The 22,867-nt window shown below is 48.2% G+C and overlaps 1 protein-coding gene across 2 annotated transcripts in view; it reads left to right on the top strand.

Annotated features, from left to right (window-relative positions):
- pkp2 (plakophilin 2) overlaps nt 1-8,604 on the top strand; it is a 79,611-nt gene extending 71,007 nt beyond the window's left edge. For both annotated transcript variants that reach the window (XM_078567679.1, XM_078567678.1), the window contains exons 9-13: nt 169-345; nt 1,760-1,913; nt 2,504-2,693; nt 5,056-5,143; nt 7,958-8,604. In XM_078567679.1, coding sequence (XP_078423805.1) covers nt 169-345; nt 1,760-1,913; nt 2,504-2,693; nt 5,056-5,143; nt 7,958-8,041 — 693 coding nt within the window. In that variant the 3' untranslated portion in view covers nt 8,042-8,604. The remainder of the gene's footprint in view (nt 1-168; nt 346-1,759; nt 1,914-2,503; nt 2,694-5,055; nt 5,144-7,957) is intronic.
- Nucleotides 8,605-22,867: the final 14,263 nt, after the last annotated feature.

Raw genomic sequence — 22,867 nt, 5'->3', positions numbered from 1 at the left:
GGTAGCCCATTGCTCAGCTACTGTTTCCTGCCAACCTTTGAGCCCAGTTTATTCAATTGTTCCAGATATTAAAACTGTGTTTGTAACTGGAATAGCTGGTTTGCACCAGAGGGAAATGCGAATTCTTTTCAGGTTAATGACGACAGTTTCTCAATCTATCACCATCAGGAGAACGTGGTCAATATCCCTTCGATCGAAGAGAAAAGGAATCCCAGCGGGGTTGAGTGGCTTTGGCACAGTCTGGTGGTGAGGATGTACCTTTCCCTCATCGCAAGGAGCACCAGGAACTGCACACAGGAGGCTTCCCTTGGAGCTCTCCAAAACCTCACAGCCAGCAGTGGACCGGTGAGATAAAGCCCAGTAATAGTGTCTGCAATTGGCATCAGGCCATCTCCCGCACATCTTACAACATACGCAGTGTTTTACACAGTAGCTGGCTGGGTGGGACCAAGCTGTACCCCATCTTACTCTGGGGGGTACAGGTAGGATCCACTAAATTCAAACGCCATGCTGCTGGAGAGCAGGGGAAGGCTCAGAGTCAGGTAGCACGATAGCTAGATTGATAACTGGAATGAGTGGGTTGTCTTATGAGGAAAGGTTGGACAGACTGGGCTTGTTTCCACTGGAGTTGAGAAGAGTGAGGGGTGATTTAATTGAAGTATATAAGATCCTGAACAGCCTTGACAAGGTGGACATGGAAAGGATGTTTCCCCTTGTGGGTGAGTCCAGACTAGGGGGCACCGTTTTAAAATTAGGGGTCACCCTTTTAGGACAAAGAGGAGAAATTTTCTCTCTCAGAGGGTTGTGCAACTTTGGAACTCTCTGCCTCAGAAGGCGATGGAGGCGGAGTCATTGAATATTTTTAACGGGAGAGGTAGATAGATTCTTGTAAGGCAAAGGAATCAAAGGTTATCGGGGGTAGATGGGAATGTGGAACTCGATACACAAACAGATCAGCCAAGATCTTAATGAATGGCGGAGGAGGCTTGAGGGGCCGAATGGCCTACTCCTGTTCCTATTTCCTATGTATGTTCGTAAAGCTGAATCTGTGTTTACATGACTTCAAAGCAGAACCGTCTCACAGTGACACAACGATGGCTGTGTGAGTCCATTCTTAGTGAAATCAGTTCTGTTCATCACTGACGTTAAACAGTATAAGATTACTGATATTAAATATGGCCAGTCAGTGGCACAGTAATGAGGGGGGTGGCGATGTGTTACAGTGCATTCAGGCAGCCCAAGTTGCTGTGGCAACATACATTTTTACATTACATGCATGTTGTAGCCTGGAGCTATAGATGGTGATGGTAGAGTCTCCAATGTCCTTTCCATCACGTGGCTGACCAGGAATCTCTCCCACGCTTACCGCCCGTGTGCTGGGAAGATTTACAGGTTGATAATGCAATTTATTTGGTCACATTATGAACACACCTTCCTCGGTTATCAAGACCTGGAGTGCGTCTTGAACCCGCAGAGACAGGTACACTACACACTACACCACAAGAGACACTGAGGCACAGCCTTTAAAATGGACTCTTCACTCGTGGGCTGCTCATCCACAGCTGAAACTTACCCCTAAATGTTTTATTTACGTTGATTCTGTTGGAAGTGTCGGGTCACTGAAGTTTGTCTCCGTTGTACCGTCCCTGTGTGAGACAGGGAGCTGTCTGAAGATTTCCCCCAGGGGAAGCAATGAAAAAAAACAAGGCGCCGTGAGATACAGAAGGGGGTTTAATCGGGTGCGTTTGGTCATTATTAGATGGGATTCACCATTTCCGAGACCATCACGTCGAAAGAAAACGGGCTCCAGCACATCAGGCGGATGTTGTACTCGGAGGAGCTGAGTGTGCAGAAAGCTGCCGTCTCCTTGTTGAGGAACATGGCCCGAAACCGGAGGCTCCACGAAGAACTGAGTGAGTAGAGGCGCCGCCTTTGCCAACTCCGTGTGTGACTTACCTAAAGGGTTAAAATAAATAAAAAAGGGTGCGGGAAATTAGAAAAAGCCATCACTTTAAATATCACCAGAAACGTGACTTGGGGCTGCAGCTCAAGTTTGGGCCAGGAATTGGCAGCCGGTTTGGAACTGGTGCCGACGGCGGCAATTCACAATCCCCGACCTTTCGCAACGTGGGTCCTGGTAATAAGCAGCCGGGGAGGGTTTGGCTCTGGGCACGACGCGGGGAGAGTGGCGCGGCGCAAAAGATCTGTCCCTGAGTGGCACAAGCCAGCCCCACAGAGTGGCGTGAAAACCCGCCAAGGGCCAGTTTCAGGCCAGCGCGCTCTGGGTGCCGACAGAGGAGCCTTAACCGATATAGCGGGCAGCGAGCTCCCGCCGTGGAATGAACCTGCCCCATGCCGCGAGTCTAAACCGAAACCCGCGACGCAGAGCGGGACCCGGTTTCTAAACTCAACGTTCCGGAAGCTGTCTGACCGCGGATTCAGGGCGTGTACGCCGCTCGGAAGTTTTTTTACCATTTCTCCTTCTCTTCCCCTCGTCCTCCAGCCAATCTGATCATGCCCGATTTGTTATTGATACTCCCCGAGCCAGACAAGGCCTCTTCCGTGCCCAACGAGACCGTCTCCTTCACCTGCCACATGCTGAACAGCCTGATCCAGTATAACCCGCAGCATGCCCGCAATTTTGTGCAGAACGGAGGCTTGAAGAAACTTGTCGGCATCAGCAACGATGACAGGTAAGTGGGGCTGACGCCCCGGGACAGCGCAGGAATGTCCGCAGGTCTTCATGCTCAATGTGTGTCTGACACAAACCAGGTTTTGGAATCGCCTTGACTTTGAGTGATCATCGTAAAACGAGCAATCGCCAATCAGCATCCATATTTTGTTTTAAAACCCCTCCAGGATTTTTATTCCCATTGACTCACAGCAGGATTCTGACCTGTAAAAGGCACCCACCGGCAACTAACAAGCCCATCGATAGGTATTGGCACAGCGCAACTCACCGAGTCCCTCATCCAAAACCAAGTCACCCCTGCAAATTTGGTCCTGGCGCTGAATTGATGGGACTGCAGCCCCAGTTACCCCACATGGGGTCCATTTCGCTGGAGACTCCTGGCCTATTAGAATGATACAGCACAGAAAGGAGGCTGTTCAGCCCATCCTTTCTGTGCTGGCTCTTTGAAAGAGCTACTCGATTAGTCCCACTCCAACGGCTCTTTCCCCATAACCTTGAAATTTTTTCCCCTTCGTGTATTTATCCAATTCTCTTTTGAAAGTTACTGTTAAATCTCTTCCCATTGCCCTTTCAGGCAGTGCATTCCAGATTATAACAGCTCTCTGTGTGGAAACAACCACGTTCCCTTGGCTTGTTCCACCAATGACCTTAAACCTGTGTCCCTCTGGTTACCGACCTGTCTGCCGCTGGAAACAGCTTCTCCTCGTTTACTCTGTCGGGACGGTCCATGATTTTGAACACCTCTATAAATCTCCTTTTAACCCTCTCAGACCTCAAAGGACAGGAGGGAAACAGATAGGGTTTGAGGGAACGGTGATGTAAACAGAGCGCTGGAGAAATGAAGGTCCATGAGGTGGTCCGATTGCTACATTTAGGATTGCGTAGGGGACTGGATAATGTTGACCATGACGAGCCGGTTCACCTTGTCCAGAACAGTAGATCCAGAGGACACAGCCCACACTTGAGGGGAACAATATTTCAGGGACCAGCTCCTGCAGGCTCCCGAAGGGGAGAATAGGAAGCGTTGATAGATTCAAATAAAAATTAGACAGATTTCTTTCAGCTTTTAACCATCTGGGGTACAGTATATGAGTAATTTGAGACCTGATGTGTTAATGCAGCTCAGGTGGAACAGGTAACTGCAGATCGATGGGTCCCAATCTCTCCATCACTCGGGGGGCGGTGGGGGGGGGTGGTTTCTCCTTACCTCCTACCTGGACCTGTTGTAGACCCATGAGGCTGAATTTTACCCTCCGCCCCGTGGGTGGGATTGACATTCAGGATGGGGGGGGTGGGTGGAGGGCATGTGTAAAATTGGGCACTGTGCCAGCGGTGCCATGCCCATTACTTACCCACTCACCTCCGCCCCAGGATTATTTTACCAGTGGCAGAGGAGGTTTCCGGCGGTCCCTCCTGCCCAAGGGCCAATTGAGGCGGGAACTTTGCCCGCAGCAGGAGAGGCCACCTGGGCACCAGACTGCCCACCTGGCGAGCATTGGGCTAGGGGTGGGGTGAATGCCTCCTTGATGGAAAATCTGTGCCCATTTGAGGCTCCTCCCCCCAGGTGCAAACCACCCCCTAAATTCCCTCCCCCTCGTCCTTTCCAATCATGCTCCCTTCAACCCCTTACCCCTGACTGGGCCCTGCCAGCCCAGTCCCTGCAAGATCCTAGACCCACCTTACATCCCATTTGCAACGCCTTCCTCTTGGCCTTGCTGCAGTCCCAGCAGCGGCCACCGCTTCTGGTGGCACTGCTGAGACATAAGAGTTGCTGAACCCCCCCAACTCCCCCCCCACCACTTCCGACTACCCCCCCAAATAGCTGGCAGCTCTCTGAGGCGGCACTTCCACATGGTGAGGGGCGGACGTCCCATCTTGAGCCAATTAATGGCCCAATGGCCTGTTTAAAGGCCGTGGGGAGAGCTGGACAAGTGGGGAGGGGGGGCTCATTCCTGACTTTTACACCCCCCAGCGTAAAAATTCTGCCCGTTGATAGTGATGGAGGTAGAGATTGATGGCTGCAATTAGTCAATAAACTCCATTATCATTGTATCATGTGACCATCAGAACCAGCTGTACCTTGACCCCCCCTCTTGTCTGGCAATTCCTATTGCACCAGCCCATCCGTTCCCCGTGCCTCACGTCGATGGAGCGGCTGGAATAGCAGATTAAAGTCCAAGTCCAAAGTTCTCTGGCCCAGTGACTTTAAATCTGTGAGGGAGGAGGCTCATATGGAGCATCGAGGCTGGCATGGACCAGTCGGGCTGAATGGCCTGTTTCTGTGTTTGTACGCGTCAGTCAGGCTCGATTTGCCGTTGATGAGTCTGTGGAAATCGCTAATGTCTGCGCTCTTGTCTTTTCAGTAATGTTTCCACCTCGGCTGGAAAAGCCGCGTCCAACCTGCTGTACAGCTTGTGGTTACATCGGGAGCTTCACACTGCCTATAAAAAGGTAGCTGACCACACTCTTTATACGGTGGTGGGGGGGGTGCTGTTTTCGTGTGTGGCAGTGTTGGGGCGAAGTGGGTTTTCCCCTTTGCGCCGGTGCAAGTCTTGTATTGTCTCAATCCAGCCGCCTCGCCCGAGCGAGCGCCAAAGCAAGGGTCCCGAGGCCTTGTCACGTCCAATCAGGTCGAGTCAACCTCCCCCCAACCCGATCCCGGATTTACACACCAGCTCTTTGTATTGGTGCATTCAGAACCCACTGCTGAAAATTTGTAAAAATCCTCACCTTGTGTTCAAATCCCTCCATGGCCTCCCCCCACCCCCCCCACCACCGATCTCTGCAATCTCCTCCAGCCCTACAACCCTCCGAGATCTCTGCACTCCTCCAATTCTGGACTCTTGCACTTCCCCTATTTCAATCGCTCCGCCATTGGTGGCAGTGTCGTTCAGCTGCCCTGGATCCTGTGCTCTGGAATTCCCTCCATAAACCCCAAGGGGGGGATGTGAGGAAAAACTTTATTAACCCAGAGGGCGGTGACGGTCTGGAATGCGCTGCCTGGGAGGGTGGTGGAGGCGGGTTGCCTCACATCCTTTAAAAAGTACCTGGATGAGCACTTGGCACGTCATAACATTCAAGGCTATGGGCCAAGTGCTGGTAAATGGGATTAGGGTAGGTAGGTCAGGTGTTTCTCACGTGTCGGCGCAGACTCGATGGGCCGAAGGGCCTTTTCTGCACTGTGAGATTCTGTGAAAAATCAGGAAAACTTGGAAATGCCTGGTACCAGTAAAACTTGTCCAAACTGGCCTTGCACATGTTAAAATGGAACTCCAGTAGCATTGGTGCCAGTCGTACTGGTTTTTACTGGTTGTTAACAATTTTGAACTGGTTTTTCCTTCCGTTGACTTGCGAGGGGTGGACAGAGATTCTGACATTTACAAGGGAATGAGGTAAGTTCAGCAGGGCCAAGTCTCCTGGGTTTACCTGGTGGGGAGGTGCCCATGGAATTACATTTGGAGATCAGCAAAACTATGGTTACCTCTCGCGAAATGTCAGGGGCCAATGGGTTAAAATGACCTTGAAATTAATTTTAATATCAAACTGGTTTACTAATGTCCTTCAGGGATGGGAACACGCCATCCTTATATAAAAGCAAAAGACTGCGGATGCTGGAAACCTGAAACAAAAACCAAAAATGGCTGGAAAAACTCAGCAGGCCTGACAGCATCTGTGGAGGGAAAGGCAGGGTTAATGTTTCGGAGACAGGAGACCACATTGGGAGCAGCGATTGACATTGCAGTCTCCTCTACATTGGAGAGACCAAACGCAGACTGGGTGGCCGCTTTGCAGAACACCTTCGGTCTGCCCGCAAGCATGACCCAGACCTCCCTGTCGCTTGCCATTTCAACACTCCACCCTGCTCTCATGCCCACATGTCCGTCCTTGGCCTGCTGCATTGTTCCAGTGAAGCTCAACGCAAACTGGAGGAACAGCACCTCATCTTCCGACTAGGCACTTTACAGCCTTCCGGGCTGAATATTGAATTCAACAACTTCAGATCTTCACCTCCCTCCTCCATCCTCACCCCTTTTTGATCCCCTTTTTTCAAATATTTATTTTTTAACTTTTATATATACATTTTTTTTCCCACCTATTTCTATTATATTTTTTAAAAATGTATTTCCATTCATTGTTTTATCCGCACCTTTTAGACTATTTTGATCCTTGCTCCCACACCTCCCCTCCCCCCACCCCCACTCGGGCCATCTGTGACTTGCTCATCCTGCTTTCTACTCTTAATGTCACCATTAGCGCCTCCTTTAGCCAGTATCACCACTATCAACACCCCTTTGTCCTTTTGTTTATGACATCTTTCGCAATCTCTCCTTTGCCTCCACCTATCACTGAACTTCTACCCAGCTTCACCTGTCCCACCCCCCCTTAAACAGTATATATTTCACCACATTTTTACTTCTCTTTAGATCTGAAGAAGAGTCACTCGAAACGTTAACCCTGTCTGTCACTCCACAGATGCTGTCAGACATGCCATCCTTACCTGCTCTGGGCCCACACGTGACTCCAGTCCCATCCTGTCTGTTTGACCCCTGATGCCCTCTGATGCTGCCTCATAAGCCTCAGTCCAGTAAAGCAGTGGAACTCGCCCATTTCCTTTCCACTTAGGTTAATGGTTTCAAGCATCCTGCTCAGTTTTAGGGGGCACTTTTAACCCACTGACTCAGCAGGAATGGGACGAGCGAGTTATAATAGCTGCACCAGATCTTACCCCCACCCCCCCCAATCCTGCCAACCCCAATCAGTTCCTGTCCAACCGCCTTAAGAGAACATTTTTTTAAAAAGTTGTGAGAAGCCTGCACCAACACCCCCTCCCCCCATCCCCACACCACCCCCTCTGCATCAAAGTTGGAAATTGGTGCCAGTACTGAGGAAACACTGTACAGTCTTTCAGATGACATATGAACTTAAGGCTCCCTTTGCCCTCATAAAAGATGCTATGGTACTAATACGGAGCAGGACAGGGGAATTCTCCCGGGTGTCCTGGCCAATATTTAACCCTCAATCAACATCACAATAACAGATGATCTGGTCATTAGCAGATTGCTGTTTGCGTGAACCTGCTGTGCGCAAATTGGTTGCTGTGTTTCCTGCATTATAACAGTGACTACACACGTTAAGCAAGAGAGTACTTCATTGGCTGTAAAGTACATTGGTGATGTCCCGAAGTTGAGAAAGGCGCTACAAAAATGCAACATCTTCCTTATTTATTCTGTTACTGACTGAGAATTTGTTTTGTTTTATTTGAAGGCCGGATTCACAAAGTCAGATTTCATCAATAGTCGGACAACAAAGGCATACCATGCCGCTCGAGAACGCAAGTCATTTTACTGAGATGGACAGTGCCCAAAGGGATGGCGACAACAGACTGAATGAAGAAGCCTTTGATAAGGAAGCGGGGAGGGATGGTCGATGTAGCAAGTTAGATTTCGTGAAAATCGCGCAGTCTCTCGACAGGTTTATCCGAGCAGTGGCTGAGTGACACGGGCCGGGTTATTCCCCCAAGTTCTGCTTTGCATGCTGCAGCTCCTCAACCCTGATCGCCACCCCAGTTACTGTTGCTCTGCGGGGAAGAACCAACAGTCAAATAACTCGCCGTCTCAAGCAACAAGGGGCAATGGATTAGCACTCCCAGCGTCAGGAGAGAAGGTTTAATCAGGGACAATATTGTGCAGGGCATCATATACTCGAATAATCATAGCCCCGGTGTTATCTTTCTTCACCATGTTTATAAGGAGACGTGGATGCAGGTTTTTCATTATGACAACTTTCTCTGAGGAACAACTTTCCATATTCAAATACACCGACTACGTTAGAGTTTCTGAGAAGAGTCATACGGACTGGAAACGCTAACTCTAGGGATGAACTTTATGCTGATCGGGCGTGAAACCGCGTGAGATGACCCCGCACCATCCCGCTATTTCGGTCGGCGGGCGCGCGCTAAAGTCAGAAGTGCGCCCGCCAATAATTAAGAGCTACGAGGGCAATTCAGCCCGATAACGGCGCGATTGCATGTCAGTTACGCGGCCCGTCCAACCTCGCAGTGGGCGGACGGGCGAATCGGCCGGGCGCCCTTTGCATTTTCCACCAAACCTCATCCACGGGCGGGATGAGGTTTCCGTGATGAGATAAAATCGATTCCTGCGCAGAGCATTTTCAGCAGCTAAATTTCCAGGTGATCGATTGTGACGCGCGGACACTTTCCTTCCAATTTTGAAACCTTTGTTTTTTGCTTTTTCGGGTCTCCAGCTCCCCGGGGGGGCGTCTCTCTGCCTTTGGGGAAGCTCTCTCTCTCTCTCTCTCTCTCTCTCAGCGCTGGCCCCACGCCCGCGTTGATGTCGGTGCCCACCCTCCCCCTCACCCCCCCACCCCCGGCAACAGGCATTTGTCGTCGGCTGGCTGGTAACGGGCAGCCAGCGTGAAATCGCGGTCGGGGTCTGACTGCGGTCAGCGGTCCATTTCCTGGCCAATCCCTGGCCTGCCGATTGTGCCCACCTGCCGCGCTAAAAATTCAGGCCTCTGTTCCTCTCCCCACAGACACTGCCTGACCTGCAGATTTTTCCATTCCAGCACTTTTGTGTTTTTATTTCAGACCTCCTGCATCTGCAGTATTTTGCTTTTATTTTAGAATTTCCATGAATGCCTTTTAAAATATGCAAATTTACATCATTTGCATTTATCGGTAATATGTCTATAAAGAGAAAGTTGTTTTTGATAATTCACTCTCAGGATGTGGGCATCATTGGCAAGGCTTTCATTTATTACCCACATCAGGCAGAATCCAATCTCTGGGCCATAGAATCTAACAGAACAGGAGGCCATTCCCTAGTTGCCCCTTGAGAAGGTGGTGGTGGTGAGCTGCCTTCTTGAACCGCTGCAGTCCATGTGGTGTAGGTACATCCACAGTGCTGTTAGGGAGGGAATTCCAGGATTTTGACCCAGCGACAGTGAAGGAACGGCCGATATATTTCCAAGTCAGGATGGTGAGTGGCTTGGAGGGGAACTTCCAGGCGGTGGTGTTCCCATCTATCTGCTGCCCTTGTCCTTCTAGATGGTAGCGATTGTGAGTTTGCAAGGTGCTGTCAACGCGAGAAAATGTCAAAATACAGACATATGGGATGTGAGGAAAGGGCAGAGGGAGTGGGATTAATTGGGTAGCTCACCCAGAGAGACAATTCGAACCCAATGGGCTGAATGTCCTGTTAGATTCTATGGCCCAGAGCTTGAATTCTGCCTGACGTGGGTAGCAGTGGGAGGTGAGCGGTGAAAACTTAACTTAATTGATCAATTTAATTTATCCACAACAAGGTTAAGTTTAAAGACGTTCACACTTTCCCTTTCCGGTCACTGTCTCCCTGCGGCCCTCTGACCAGTCGCAGGATCAGTTGCTGTCCGGTGGGAGCTGACCGCCGCATTCACCTGCCAGGAATGTCGGATGCTGATGAATTTTGCAAAGGGGACACCTGGCGAGCATCCAGCCCCCAACCTGAACATGCGGAAGGGGCCAGTTTCAGGCACGTGTCACAGAGGAGCCTTGACCAATATGGCGGACGGCACAGGACGAGGATGCGGAGAGCAGCCCGCCATTTCGGACCCTCGGACGGCCTATCTTATGTCAGTAGAACGGGCACAGTGCAATCTCATTTCTAGGCTGTGTTTGTTATTGGTCTAACAGGTGATCCCCAGAAGGCGAAACCAGTTCGGACCATTACTCTTATTTCCCAGTTTTTACTGGTGTTCCGTTTTAAGGTATACAAGACCAGTTCGGACCAGTATTCTTATTTCCCAGTTTTTCCTGTGTTTTTTTTTCCTTCTGGGATGTTTGCATTGCCAGTGGGGAGATGTTGTTGCTGGAAATCCTTTCCTCTGACCCTGTACATTAAAACCACTGACTGATATTCCTCATCACAAAGTTCATGGTCATATTTTCTAGTTTGTTAGTTTGCTCTTAGGCTTTTTTTTCCCCAGTGGAGTTTTTTGGGGGGCTTGGAGGGTTGGGGGGGTTAAGAGGGGGGGTTTTTTTTTGCTAGGGAAGGGAAGAGAATAATATGTATTTTCAAAGGTTACAAAGCTAGAGTTTGGCTGTATTTAACTTTTGTTTGTTTGGTGTTAAAGCACAAAAAGTCATTTGAAGTTCTATCCTGTACAGTAAGACTGCCACACTTACACCTGCTGCCTTCTTGAGCTGAATAAAACTTGCCTCCTTCCATTGTTTCGTAATGTTGTGGGTGTCCTCGTTTTCAAAGGGCTTCCTCTGGAACTGCCTGAGTAAAGAATACTGCATGCCACGACACGCTCTGGCTGTCAGTTATTGTGACTCATGGCTGCATTGATGTTGTGTGTCTTTTACAGAGGTGGTCCGGGGGGGGTGCGGTGCGGTGCAGCCTGGAGCTCTGTGCTCCGACAGCGTAGCTGACAGGAGAGCCGATCGATCCCGGCCTTTAAAATGATGAAGTTCTTCAACAGGGGGGATTTCACAGAGGTCTCCAAAATCGTGATGGACTTTGATAGAGTAAATAAGGAAGATTGGAATTCCAGATACAACCGGTCCATGACCTCAACTCTCTGCACGACTGGGTTAATATTGAGACGTTTCTATAAACCTCCCAAAACTTGGGAAACAGGTTTCAAAAGTCGAGTATCAGCAGATTGGCAGAAATTTTCCCACTGGACAAGTGTCAAATGCTCAATCTTTATTGATGAGTGTTCAATCCATTATAAAGAGCATGACTCAACCTGACAACAAAATAAGGTTCCTTCAGCCCCTTTCAGTCGGTGGTCAGAGGGTGCATAGCAAGATCCCGGCAGCGTCACCAATTTGCCCCAAAGTGGCTGCTCTAGTTTGCTTCCAGGTCTGCCACTGCTGGGTGGGTATCCGATGCTGGTCTCACCCTGCCTCCAGCAAGGTGGCTCGGAGGAGGAACGTGCGGGAGCAGCTCCTCGATATGAGGTTTTCAAACACTCGCCACCCCCCACCCTCCCCCAACCCCAGCCTCCGGCCTCCAAAGCCGCCCCCATGTGGCTGATAAGATTCTGCCCAGAATGTTGGTTAGCAACAATTGAAGGAAAGCCCAGCCTAACTGAGGCAAGAGGAAATGATGCTTGTTGCTGGAGCATTAGGAATGCCGGGGATAAGAGTGGGAATTATTTGCACCAAAGTCCCAGACCCCTCTGGGCCTCAGGAACCAATTACACCCATTGATGTGAAGGGTCGTCAGTCATCGGGGGATTAAGGCTGTCCTTAGAGTAGAGACAGTTAAGAGGAGATTTGACAGACGTGCAAAATGGTGAAGGATTTTCACAGAAAATAAGACAAAACTGTTCCCTCTGGCAGAAGAGTTGATAAACAGAGGATGCAGATTCAAGGTAAATTGGCAAAAAGGCCAGAGGACAGACAGGGAAACATTTTTTTCACTCGAACAGATGTTACGATTTGGGACGCACTGACTAAAAGTCGACTGGAAGCTGATTCAATAGTAACTTTCAAAAGGGAATTGGGAGAAATATTTGAAGCATTTACAGGGCTAAGGGGAGTGGGACTAATTGGATCGCTCTTTCAAAAGAGTCGGCACAAGCACACTGGACCGAATGGCCTCTTTCTGTGCTGTAAAGGTTCTATGATTCTATGAAGATGCTGCAACCAACCCGAAAATAGGGAGTTAACCAAAGCACGCCCCGACAGGTTGGCATGTGATCATTAATCAAATAAATTCGGGCAAATTAAATTTTAAACGTCGCGTGCACTGACTGATGAGTTTTATTACACCAGAACAAAGGCTAGACTGTTTGGTGAGCTCTGTCAAGTGATAAGCTTCCTTTCTGTTAAGTCAGTTTTAAAGATTTTGAGAGGGTGGAATCCCCACAGCTTCAGGCCTCGAAGCCGCTGTCCGTCAGTACGACACATGGTGCCGCACAGGCTTTGATGGCCTAGAGTTTAGTTAACCCCACACTTGATTTGACAGTTGTCAAGCGGATGTGTAAGCCTCCAATATGGCGGATAGAGCGCATCCACACAGTTCACACTGGAATTGCTTTGCCCACCACATTGACGAAAGCAGAAAAAGGGGGTTTCTGGGTGCCGTCTTGGAACAGGCCCTTTGTGTGAGTGAATAGAGGCCTAACGCCCAATAAGGGCCTCTTCCTGAAATTGGGCCTTCCCTGAATATTGCCTACGGCAGGGCCGCTTGCATTCAGGAAAATTAGATCTATGTACGGCCTTACCAGGGCTCCTTAATGGGGGCCACTGCAGTCCTGACCTTTAGGGGAAGTGGAGTTCTATGCTATGCTGAAAATCATTACTGACTGTTGTAAATTTTATATCTCAGATCTACGCTGAGTTGACACTAGTTTCTGAGTGTACAGGAACTTTATTTAGAGTTTTTTTTTAACAATGCTTTAAAATGTCTACCCTCTCATGTTTTTGGCAGCTTCCAGCTCCTTCTGTAGGGTTTGTTTACTTTTCTCAGAGTCAACACCCAGGCTTAACCAATCAAGCACAGTGAGCATAGATCAGTTACTAGACTCACATAATCAAACACAGAGCAATTGAACAATATACTAACTCCGCTCGGTTCTGCTTGACCCCCGTGTTGCCCCCTTCCTGATCACCTTCTCCCCTCTCCATAGCCCTCCTAGGACCCATGCTGATGACACGTTGGACCGAAATTTAAATCTGAATGGCCCACAAGTCTCATTGACATGTACGTGGCTCCCACCTCATCGCCTCTTCTGCTGTTTTGGAAACTTGGGGTCATTTTTATCTCAATTTTATTTTCCCCGCAATGAAAATAAGTCCCGTTCTCCGTGACTTGCTTCGTAATTTAGAATGCTTCCTTCTATCTCGGGCATGATGGCTCTCATACCCCTATGAACCTTCCAGGAGGCTGGGCAGGAAAAGCCCAGCAGTCGCCATGCCTCGTGTCTCACGATAAAGACACCCCCCTCACAACCCGCACGACCTCTTGGGAGAGTTGAGTAAAGCTGATAAAAAACTGAGGCCAGTTAGGGGAAAAATCTGGAGAATTTCTCACTGATTTGATCAGGTGATGGGTATGAGTTCAGGAACAGGAAAAATAAATTTTATTCCTTTACTGCCTGTTCCCACCTCAGGATCTTCCCAAAGAACTTTACAAAAAATGAAGCACTTCTGAAATGTAGTCACTGTTAAAATGTAGGAAACAGCAGCCAATTCGCACACAGCAAGATCCCACAAATAACAATGATAATGAGCAATTTTTTTTTTTAAAGTGATGTTTGTGAGGGGCAATGGGGGGAACTCACCTCTTCCTGTTTGAATAGTGCCATTCGGATCCTTTACATCCAACTAAGAGGCAGAAAGGGCCTCCGATTAATGTCTAGTTTGGAAGATGGCACCTCTGACAGTGCAGCATTCCCTTAGTACTGCACTGGAGTGTCAGCCTTGATTATTGTACTCGAGTCTCTGGAATGCAGAATCTTCTGATTCAATAAACCCTGCCTGACACCTTATACATATATGCATGCATCCTATACATTTATTCCATATATCCATATGCCTTATGTACATATAGTTCATTCCACACCTGGAGCCCATGGAAACCCCTGGGAGAGGAGAAAAATCCAGGCCAATTAGGAGAAAATAATTTGTAACATTCCTCTCCCGCTGCTTTGTCAACTGAGGCTGGTCCAGGAGCTCACATTGACGCTGATTAATGTTACAGGATTCCCTGTCTCTTGGTAGAGGGTGATCCCCAGCTTAGCCCAAGGCGCTGGTCTGGGCCTGGATGTAGGGGTGGTGGATGGGGTGGTTAAAGGGAGGTGGGTGTAAGCTAGACGTAAGGAGGGGATGGGGGTGTGGAGGAAAGAGGAGGATACTGGAAGTTGGCTTTGAGGCCTCCTGCTCCTTGTCTTCCTGGAGATCATCCCCAACAACGACAACAGCAACTGTGTTTATATAACATGTTTAACTTAGACACATCTCAGAATGTTAAAAAGAAAACATTGACAGCGAGCCACATTAGGATTGCCAACTCTCCCGGAATCTACTGGCATCAGCATCAAACTCCCGGTGGCCAAAGAAAGCATTCCAAGAATTTGGAGAGCGTCCGCTTCGTTGTTTCCAGTATCCAGTTTGCCAGTATCGCATGTGTGCAAGGACATTGTTATTCTCCACAACATCCACAGCAAAGACAACAGCAGGAAAGAGGGAGAAGCACAACAAAAGGGAACGACGGGAAGCACTGGGAAGGGAATAGCAGTAAAGCACAGTGAAGGGAATAGCGGGAAAGTGTTGGGGGAATGAAGTACAGTGAGGGAAGCAGTGGAAGTTCCCATCTGTGTTTGTTTGGTCTGTGCCACTTATAATGCAGGTAGCTGACTCTGCGAGTGCAGAGCCTGTGCCTTCAGCGCTTTGCTTGACGCTGGGAGCAAATAGTTTGCGCCTGGGAGGGATGTCGCTCCAGTCTCATTCACTGAGGCGATGGGGAGAGTGTTTTGAAAATAGAGTCACAATGAGTAGCCAGCAGCAGCTCTGCTGAAACCAACCCCAGCACCCTTCACCGTATGGAGCTTGTGTTCCATTTTACAATGCACAGGCTCATCCCAGGAAGATCCTGGCAGTTGTTAAGAGTGTGACAGAGCTTCACCCTCCAGCAGAAGCTAAGAGGAACTCACTGGTTTGAGAGGAATATTTCTCTCCCACAACATCGAGCATATTGAAGTAATTGCACCTGTCTATTTGTGACCTCCCGGACACCTTTACAATTGCACAGGGTTGAAGTATCGCCACCATTTCTTGCACTGAAATATCAGAAAGATTTGAGACACGCTGCATCTTGTTTTTTTAAAGAGTTTTCAGGGCACGAGTCGGCTTTCCATGATGTCACTTCCCACCGATATCTTCTGGAACCCATCCAGCCAAGGCAGGCAACCCTACCCCACATAAGGAGATATTAGGGCAGCTGATCAAAAGCTTAGTCCAAGAGGTAAGTTTTAAGAAGCATCTTAAAGGAGGAGCAAGAGGTAGAAAGGCAGAGAATTTTAGGGTGGAAAATACCCTCCCAAGGAAAATGATTTCTCTCTGTCTTCCCTAATAAACCCCTTCTTCATTTTAACAGTTCAGTTAGATCATCCCTCAATCTTCGATATTTAAGAGAGTACAAGCCCAGTCAAGGCAACCAACCTCCCCTCATTATTGAACTCATACAAGCCCTGGCCTCATGCTGGTGAATCTATGCTGCAACCCTCACAACAACAACTTATATTTATATAGCACCTTAAATGTAATAAAATAGGCCAACGTGCCTTACAGGAGCATTATAAAGCAGAGTATATGGAAGGGGGTTAGTTATCTAGAGACCCAGGGTAATGCTCTGGGGACCTGGGTTAAGTCCCATCACAGCAGGTGGTGAAATTTGAATTCAATGAAAATCTAGAATTAAAACTCTGATGATGACCATGAGATCATTGCTGTTTGTCATTAAAAACATTAATTGGGGTAGACATAGTGTTAAGGGCTTGGATGGAGTGGATTTCGTGAAATGTGTACAGGAGAACTTTTTAGGTCAATATGTAGAGGGTCCAACAAGGGACGGTAGCAGTGCTGGACCTAATTCTGGGGAATGAAGCCGGACAGGTGGCTGAGGTGGTGGTGGGGGACCATTTTAGTGATAGCAACCACAACATGGTACAGTTTAAGTTTGTTATGGACAAAGAAATCGACAAGTTGCAAAAAAATGTTTTGGCTTGGGGGAGAGTGGATTTTAGTAAAATAAGGCAGGATCTGGCCAAGGTAGACTGGGAACAGTTACTTGTGGGGAAATCTACAGAGGAACAGTGGGGGGGTGTTCAAAAAGGAAATGGGGAGGGTACAGGTTCAACATGTTCCCTATAGGGTGATAGGAAGGAGTAACAAGCCCAGAGAACCATGGATGACCAGAGATATTCAGGTTACGATGAGAAGGAAAAGAGAGGCTTTTAGCAGGTACAAGGGGATCAAATCAGTGGAGGCATTAGTGGAGTACAGAAAGTGCAGGGTGGAGTTTAACAAAGCAATTAGGAGAGCAAAGAGGGGATATGAGAAAGCTCTGGCTGGTAAAAGTGGGGAAAATCCCAAGATATTCTATAAGTATATCAATGGGAAGAGGATAACCAGGGAAAGAGTAGGGCCCATCAGGGACCAAGGGCGCAATCTATGGGTGGAGCCAGAGGACATCACTAGAGTGTTGAATGAATACTTCACATCCATCTTCACCCAAGAGAATGAGGATGAAGGTATCAAACTCGGGGAGAGAGACTGCGAGGTTCTTAAGCAAATTGTTATAGGGAGTGACAAGATATTGGATGTGTTGCAGGCTTAAAAGTGGACAAATCTCCAGGTCCATATGATTTGTGTCCCAGACTGCTGAGGGAGGCAAGGGAGGAGATCGCAGGGGCTCTGACCCAAATTCCTCTCTGGCCACGGGGGAGCTGCCAGAGGACTGGAGAACAGCTAATGTGGTTCCGCTAATTAAGAAGGGGTGTAGAGATAAGCCAGGGAACTACAGGCCAGTGAGTCTCACGTCAGTGGTAGGGAAACTATTGGAGAAAATTCTGAAGGAGAGAATCTATCTCCACTTGGAGAGGCAAGGTTTGATCAGGGATAGTCAGCGTGGCTTTGTCAGAGGGAGGTCATGCCTAACAAATTTGATTGAATTTTTTAAGGAGGTGACCAGGTGTGTAGATGAGGGTAGTGCAGTTGATGTCGTTTATATGGATTTCAGCAAAGCCTTTGACAAGTTCCCACTTGGGAGACTTATAAAGAAGGCAAATGCACATGGGATACAGTGTAATTTGATCAGGTGGATTCAAAATTGGCTTAGTTGTAGGAGGCAGAGGGTGATGACAGAAGGATGCTTTGGTGACTGGAAGCCAGTGTCCAGTGGCGTACCACAGGGATCTGTGCTCGGTCCCCTATTATTTGTCATTTATATAAACAACATAGATGACTATGTGGGGGGTAGGATTAGTAAGTTTGTGGATGACACAAAGATTGGCCTGGTAGTTAACAGTGAGGTTGAGTGTCCTGGGCTACAGGAAGATATAGATGGGATGGTCAAATGGGCAGATAAGTGGCAGATGGAATTTAACCCTGAAAAGTGTGAGGTGATACACTTTGGAAGGAGTAATTTGACAAGGAAGTATTTAATGAATGGCATGACACTAGGAAGTTCTGAGAAACAAAGGGACCTTGGCGTGTGTGTCCATAGATCTCTGAAGGCAGAGGGGCATGTTAGTGGGGTGGTGAAAAAGGCATATGGGACACTTGCTTTTATCAATCGAGGCATAGATTACAAAAGTAGGGAGGTCATGTTGGAGTTGTATAGAACCTTTGTGAGGCCACAGCTGGAGTACTGTGTGCAGTTCTGGTTGCCACATTATAGGAAGGATGTGATTGTACTGGAGAGGGTGCAGAGGAGATTCGCCAGGATGTTGCCTGGGATGAAACATTTAAGTTATGAAGAGAGGTTGGATAGACTTGGATTGTTTTCACTGGAGCAGAGAAGACTGAGGGGCGACCTGATCGAGGTGTATAAGATTATGAGAGGCATGGACAGGGTGGATAGGGAGCAGCTGTTCCCCTTAGTTGAAGTGTCATAAGGGGGCATAAGTTCAAGGTGAGGGGCAGGAGGCTTAGGGGGGGATGTGAGGAAAAACTTTTTTACCCAGAGGGTGGTGACGGTCTGGCATGCGCTGCCTGGGAGGGTGGTGGAGGTGGGTTGCCTCACATCCTTTAAAAAGCACCTGGATGAGCACTTGGCACGTCATAACATTCAAGGCTATGGGCAAAGAGCCGGTAAATGGGATTTGGTAGGTAGGTCAGGTGTTTTTCATGTGTCGGTGCAGACTCGATGGGCCGAAGGGCCTCTTCTGCTCTGTGATTATGTGATTCTATCTGGTTTACTAATGTCCTTTAGGGAAATAAATCTGCTGTCCTTACCTGGCCTGGCCTGCAGAGCAATGTGGTTGATTCTTAAATGCCCTATCCAGAAACACCCACATCCCATTAATGAATAAAGAAAATGACAGAGCCAAATTTTTTTTTTTTATTCATTCTGGGCTGTGAGCTTCGCTGGCTGGGCTAGAATTTATTGCCAGTCTCTAGTTGCCCTTGAGAAGGTGGTGGTGAGCTGCCTTCTTGAGCCGCTGCAGTCCATGTGGTGTAGGTACACCCACAGTGCTGTTAGGAAGGGGGTTCCAGGAATTTGACCCAGTGATTTTGAAGAAACAGTGATATGTTTCCAAGTCAGGATGATGAGTGACTTAGAGGGGGACTTCCAGGTGTTGGTATTCCCATTTATCTGCTGCCCCTGTCCTTCTAGATGATAGTGGTCATGGGTTTGAAAGGTGCTGTCTAAGGAGCCTTGGTGAATTCCTGCAGTGCATCTTGTAGATGGTATACACTGCTGCTACTGTGCGTCGGTGGTGGAGGGAGTGAATGTTTGTGGATGTGGTGACAATCAAACCGACTGCTTTGTCCTGGACAGTGTCCAGCTTCTTGAGTGTTGTGGGAGCTGCACTCATCCAGGCAAGTGAGGAGTATTCCATCACATTCCTGACTTGTGCCTTGTATATGGTGGACAGGCTTTGGGGAATCAGGAGGTGAGTTACTCGTCACATGATTCCTAGCCCCTGACCTGCTCTTGTAGCCGCAGTATTTATATAGCTACTCCAGTTCAGTTTCTGGTCAATGGTAACCCCCAGGGTGTTGATAGTGGGGGATTCAGTGACGGTTATGCCATTGAACATCAAGGGGCAATGGTTGGATATCTCTTGTTGGAGATGTCATTGACTGACACTTGTGTGGCATGAATGTTACTTACCACTTGTCAGCCCAAGCCAGGATATTGTCCAGGTCTTATTGCATTCTGACCTGGACTGCTTCAGTATCTGAGGAGTCGCAAATGGTGCTGAACATTGTGCAATCATCAGCGAACGTCCCCAATTCTGACCTTATGTTGGAAGGAAGGTCATTGATGAAGCAGCTGAAGATGGTTGGGCCGAGGACACTACCCTGAGGAACTCCTGCAGTGATGCCCTAGAGCTGAGATGATTGACCTCCAACAACCACAACCATCTTCCTTTGTGCTAGGTATAACTCCAACCAGCGAGAGTTTTCCCGATTCCCATTGACTCCAGTTTTGCTAGGGCTCCTTGATGCCACACTCAGTCAAATGCTGCCTTGATGTCAAGGGCAGCCACTCTCACCTCACCTCGGGACTTCAGCTCTTTTGTCCATTTTGAACCAAGGCTGTAATGAGGTCAGGGGCTGAGTGGCCCTGGCGGAACCCAAACTGGGCATCAGTGAGCAGGTTATTGCTAAGCAAGTGCAGCTTGATAGCACTGTTGATGACCCCTTTCATTACTTTACTGATGATGGAGAGTAGACTGATGAGGCGGTAATTGGTCGGGTTGGATTTGTCCTGCTTTTTGTGTACAGGACATACCTGCGCAATTTTTCACATTGCCAGGTAGATGCCAGTGTTGTAGCTGTACTGGAACAGCTTGGCTAGGGGTGCGGCAAGTTCTGGAGCACAAGTCTTCAGTACTTTTCCCGGAATATTCTCAGGGCCCATAGCCTTTGCAGTATCCAGTGCCTTCAGCCGTTTCTTGATATCATGTGGAGTGAGTCAAATTGGCATCTGTGATGCTGGGGACCTCTGGAGGAGGCCGAGATGGATCATCCACTCGGCACTTCTGGCTGCAGATTGTAGCAAATGCTTCAGCCTTATCTTTTGCACTGATGTGCTGGGCTCCCCCATCATTGAGGATGGGGATATTTGTGGAGCCTCCTCCTCCAGTGAGTTGTTTAATTGTCCACCACCATTCACAACTGGATATGGCAGGACTGCAGAGCTTAGATCTGATCCATTGGTTGTGGGATCGCTTAGCTCTGTCCATCACAGAGATATTTCTGAAAAATGAGTTATATTGGGCTCGAAACATTAATTCTGTTTCTGTCTCCACAGATTCTGGCTGACCTACTGAGATTTCCCATCATTTTCTGTTTTTACTTCAGCAGATGTTTTGTCAGGTGACCAAGAGCTTGGTCAAAGAGGAAGGTTTGAAGGAGTGTCTTAAAGGACAACAGTGGGATAGAGATGTGAAGGCATTTAGGGAGCAAATTCAAAGCCTAGGGCCCAGACAGCTGAAGGCACCGCTAACAATGGCAGAGCGATTAAAATCAGGGATGTTCAAGAAGCCAGGATTAGAGGCACTCAGGGATCTTGGAAGGTTATGGGGCTGGAGATTGCAGAGATGGGAAAGGATGATGCTGTGGAGGGAGTTGAAATTAAGGATGAGAATTTTAAAACCAAAGTGTTGCCTAACCGGGGGCCAGTGTATATCAGCGAGAACAGGAGCGATGGGAGAATGGGGCTTGGTTCCATTAAGGGCACAGAAGCAGAGTTTTGGATGATCTTCAAGTTTATGGAGTGTAGAATGTGGAAGGCCAGTCAGAAGTGCATCAGAAACGCCAAGTCTAGCGGTGACAAGGTGTGAATTAGGGTTTCAGTGCTGGGAATACTGTGTGCAGTTTGGTCTCCACACTTATGAAAGGATAGACTTGCATTGGAGCCAGTACTGCAAAGGTTCACTAGATTACCCGTGCCACTATCAGCACCTTTTTTAGCCCCTACCACCACCATTAACGCTCTATTGTCCTTTAGTTCATGCCATCTTTGTCTTAAAGAAAGTAGCTCTGAAGAAGGGTCATACGGACTCGAAACGTCAACTCTGTTTCTCTCTCCACAAATGGCCTGTTGTATTTTTCCAGCATTTTCTGTTTTTCTTCCACTAGATTAGTCCCTGGGATGAGAGGATTGTCTTATGATGAGGGGATGAATAAATTGGGTTTATATTCTCTGGAGTTTAGAAGAATGAGAGGCGATCACATTGAAGCCTACAAGATTCTGAGGGGGTTTGATAGGGTGGAGGCTGAGAGATTGTTTCCGCTGGTCGGGGAATCTAAAACACGAGGGCGCAGTCTCAGGATAAGGGGCCGATCGTTTAGGACTGAGATAAGGAGAAATTTCTTCACTCAAAAGGTTGCGAATCTCTCAAAATTCTCTACCCCAGAGGGTTTTGGATGCTCCACCATTGAATATATTTAAGGCTGGAATAGACAGATTTTTTGGTCTCTCAGGGAATGATGGGATATGGCGAACAGGCGGGAAAGTGGGGTTGAAGCCCAAGATCAGCCATGATCATATCGAATGGCAGAGTAGTCTCGGTGGGCCATGTGGTCTATTTCTTTTGTTACCCAGTCAGACATGAAGCATTTATGTGGAGAGACCGGAGAAGCTGGGATTGTTCTCTTTAGAGAGTTAAGGAGAAATTTAATAGAGTTGCTCAAAATTTTGAATTAATTTGTTTGGAGTCGATAGAGAGAAACCGTTTCCAGGGGCTGGAAGGCCGGTAACCGGGGGGTGTAGATTTCAGGTAATTGGCAAGAACCAGAGAGGAGAGGGTGGGAATTTTTTGACACTGCCAGTTGTGGTGATCGGGAATACGCTGCATGTAAGGGCGGTGGAAGCGAATTCAATAATAATTCTCAAAAGGGAATTAAAAGAAAACTTGAAGGGAGCAATTTGCAGGACTATAGGGAAAGAGCAGGTGAGTGGAACTAATGAGGGAGTTCCTTCAAAGAGCCAGCATAGACACGATGGCTCGCATGGCCTCCTGCGCTATATAATTCGATATAAAAAGTGCAGCACTTCCCTTTTTAACCTGCACCTTGTGCTCTGAGTGGATCTGTCCTTTGGGCATCAACATGTCCTGTGGAGGGTGTGGAATGAGTGTCTGGTAGGTGTTTTATGAAAGTTGTACCTGCTCAAGCCACACGTCTTCGTAAAGAAGGGAATAGAGGGTTACGATGATAAATTTAGATGAGGAAAGTTGGGGGGAGGTTCAAATGGAGCATAAACATCAGCATGGACTGGTGGGCTGAATGGCCTGTTTCTGTGCTAGATATTCTATGTAACCCTAGGTCCACGCCTGGTGCACCTGACAACTTAGGTGACTAAAGCGGAGAATGTCTATGAATGTTATTTATATGGACTTGCAGAAGGCATTTGATAAAGATCCTGCTAAGAGACTGTTTACTAACGTTGAAGCTCATGAAATTGAAGGGAAATCATTGGCCTG

The sequence above is a fragment of the Cetorhinus maximus genome, chromosome 22 (assembly GCF_964194155.1).
Source record: "Cetorhinus maximus chromosome 22, sCetMax3.hap1.1, whole genome shotgun sequence".
Classification (NCBI taxonomy): domain Eukaryota; kingdom Metazoa; phylum Chordata; class Chondrichthyes; order Lamniformes; family Cetorhinidae; genus Cetorhinus; species Cetorhinus maximus.
The sequence above is the reverse complement of the archived record's forward strand: the minus strand, read 5'-3'. Positions and strand labels throughout refer to the sequence as shown.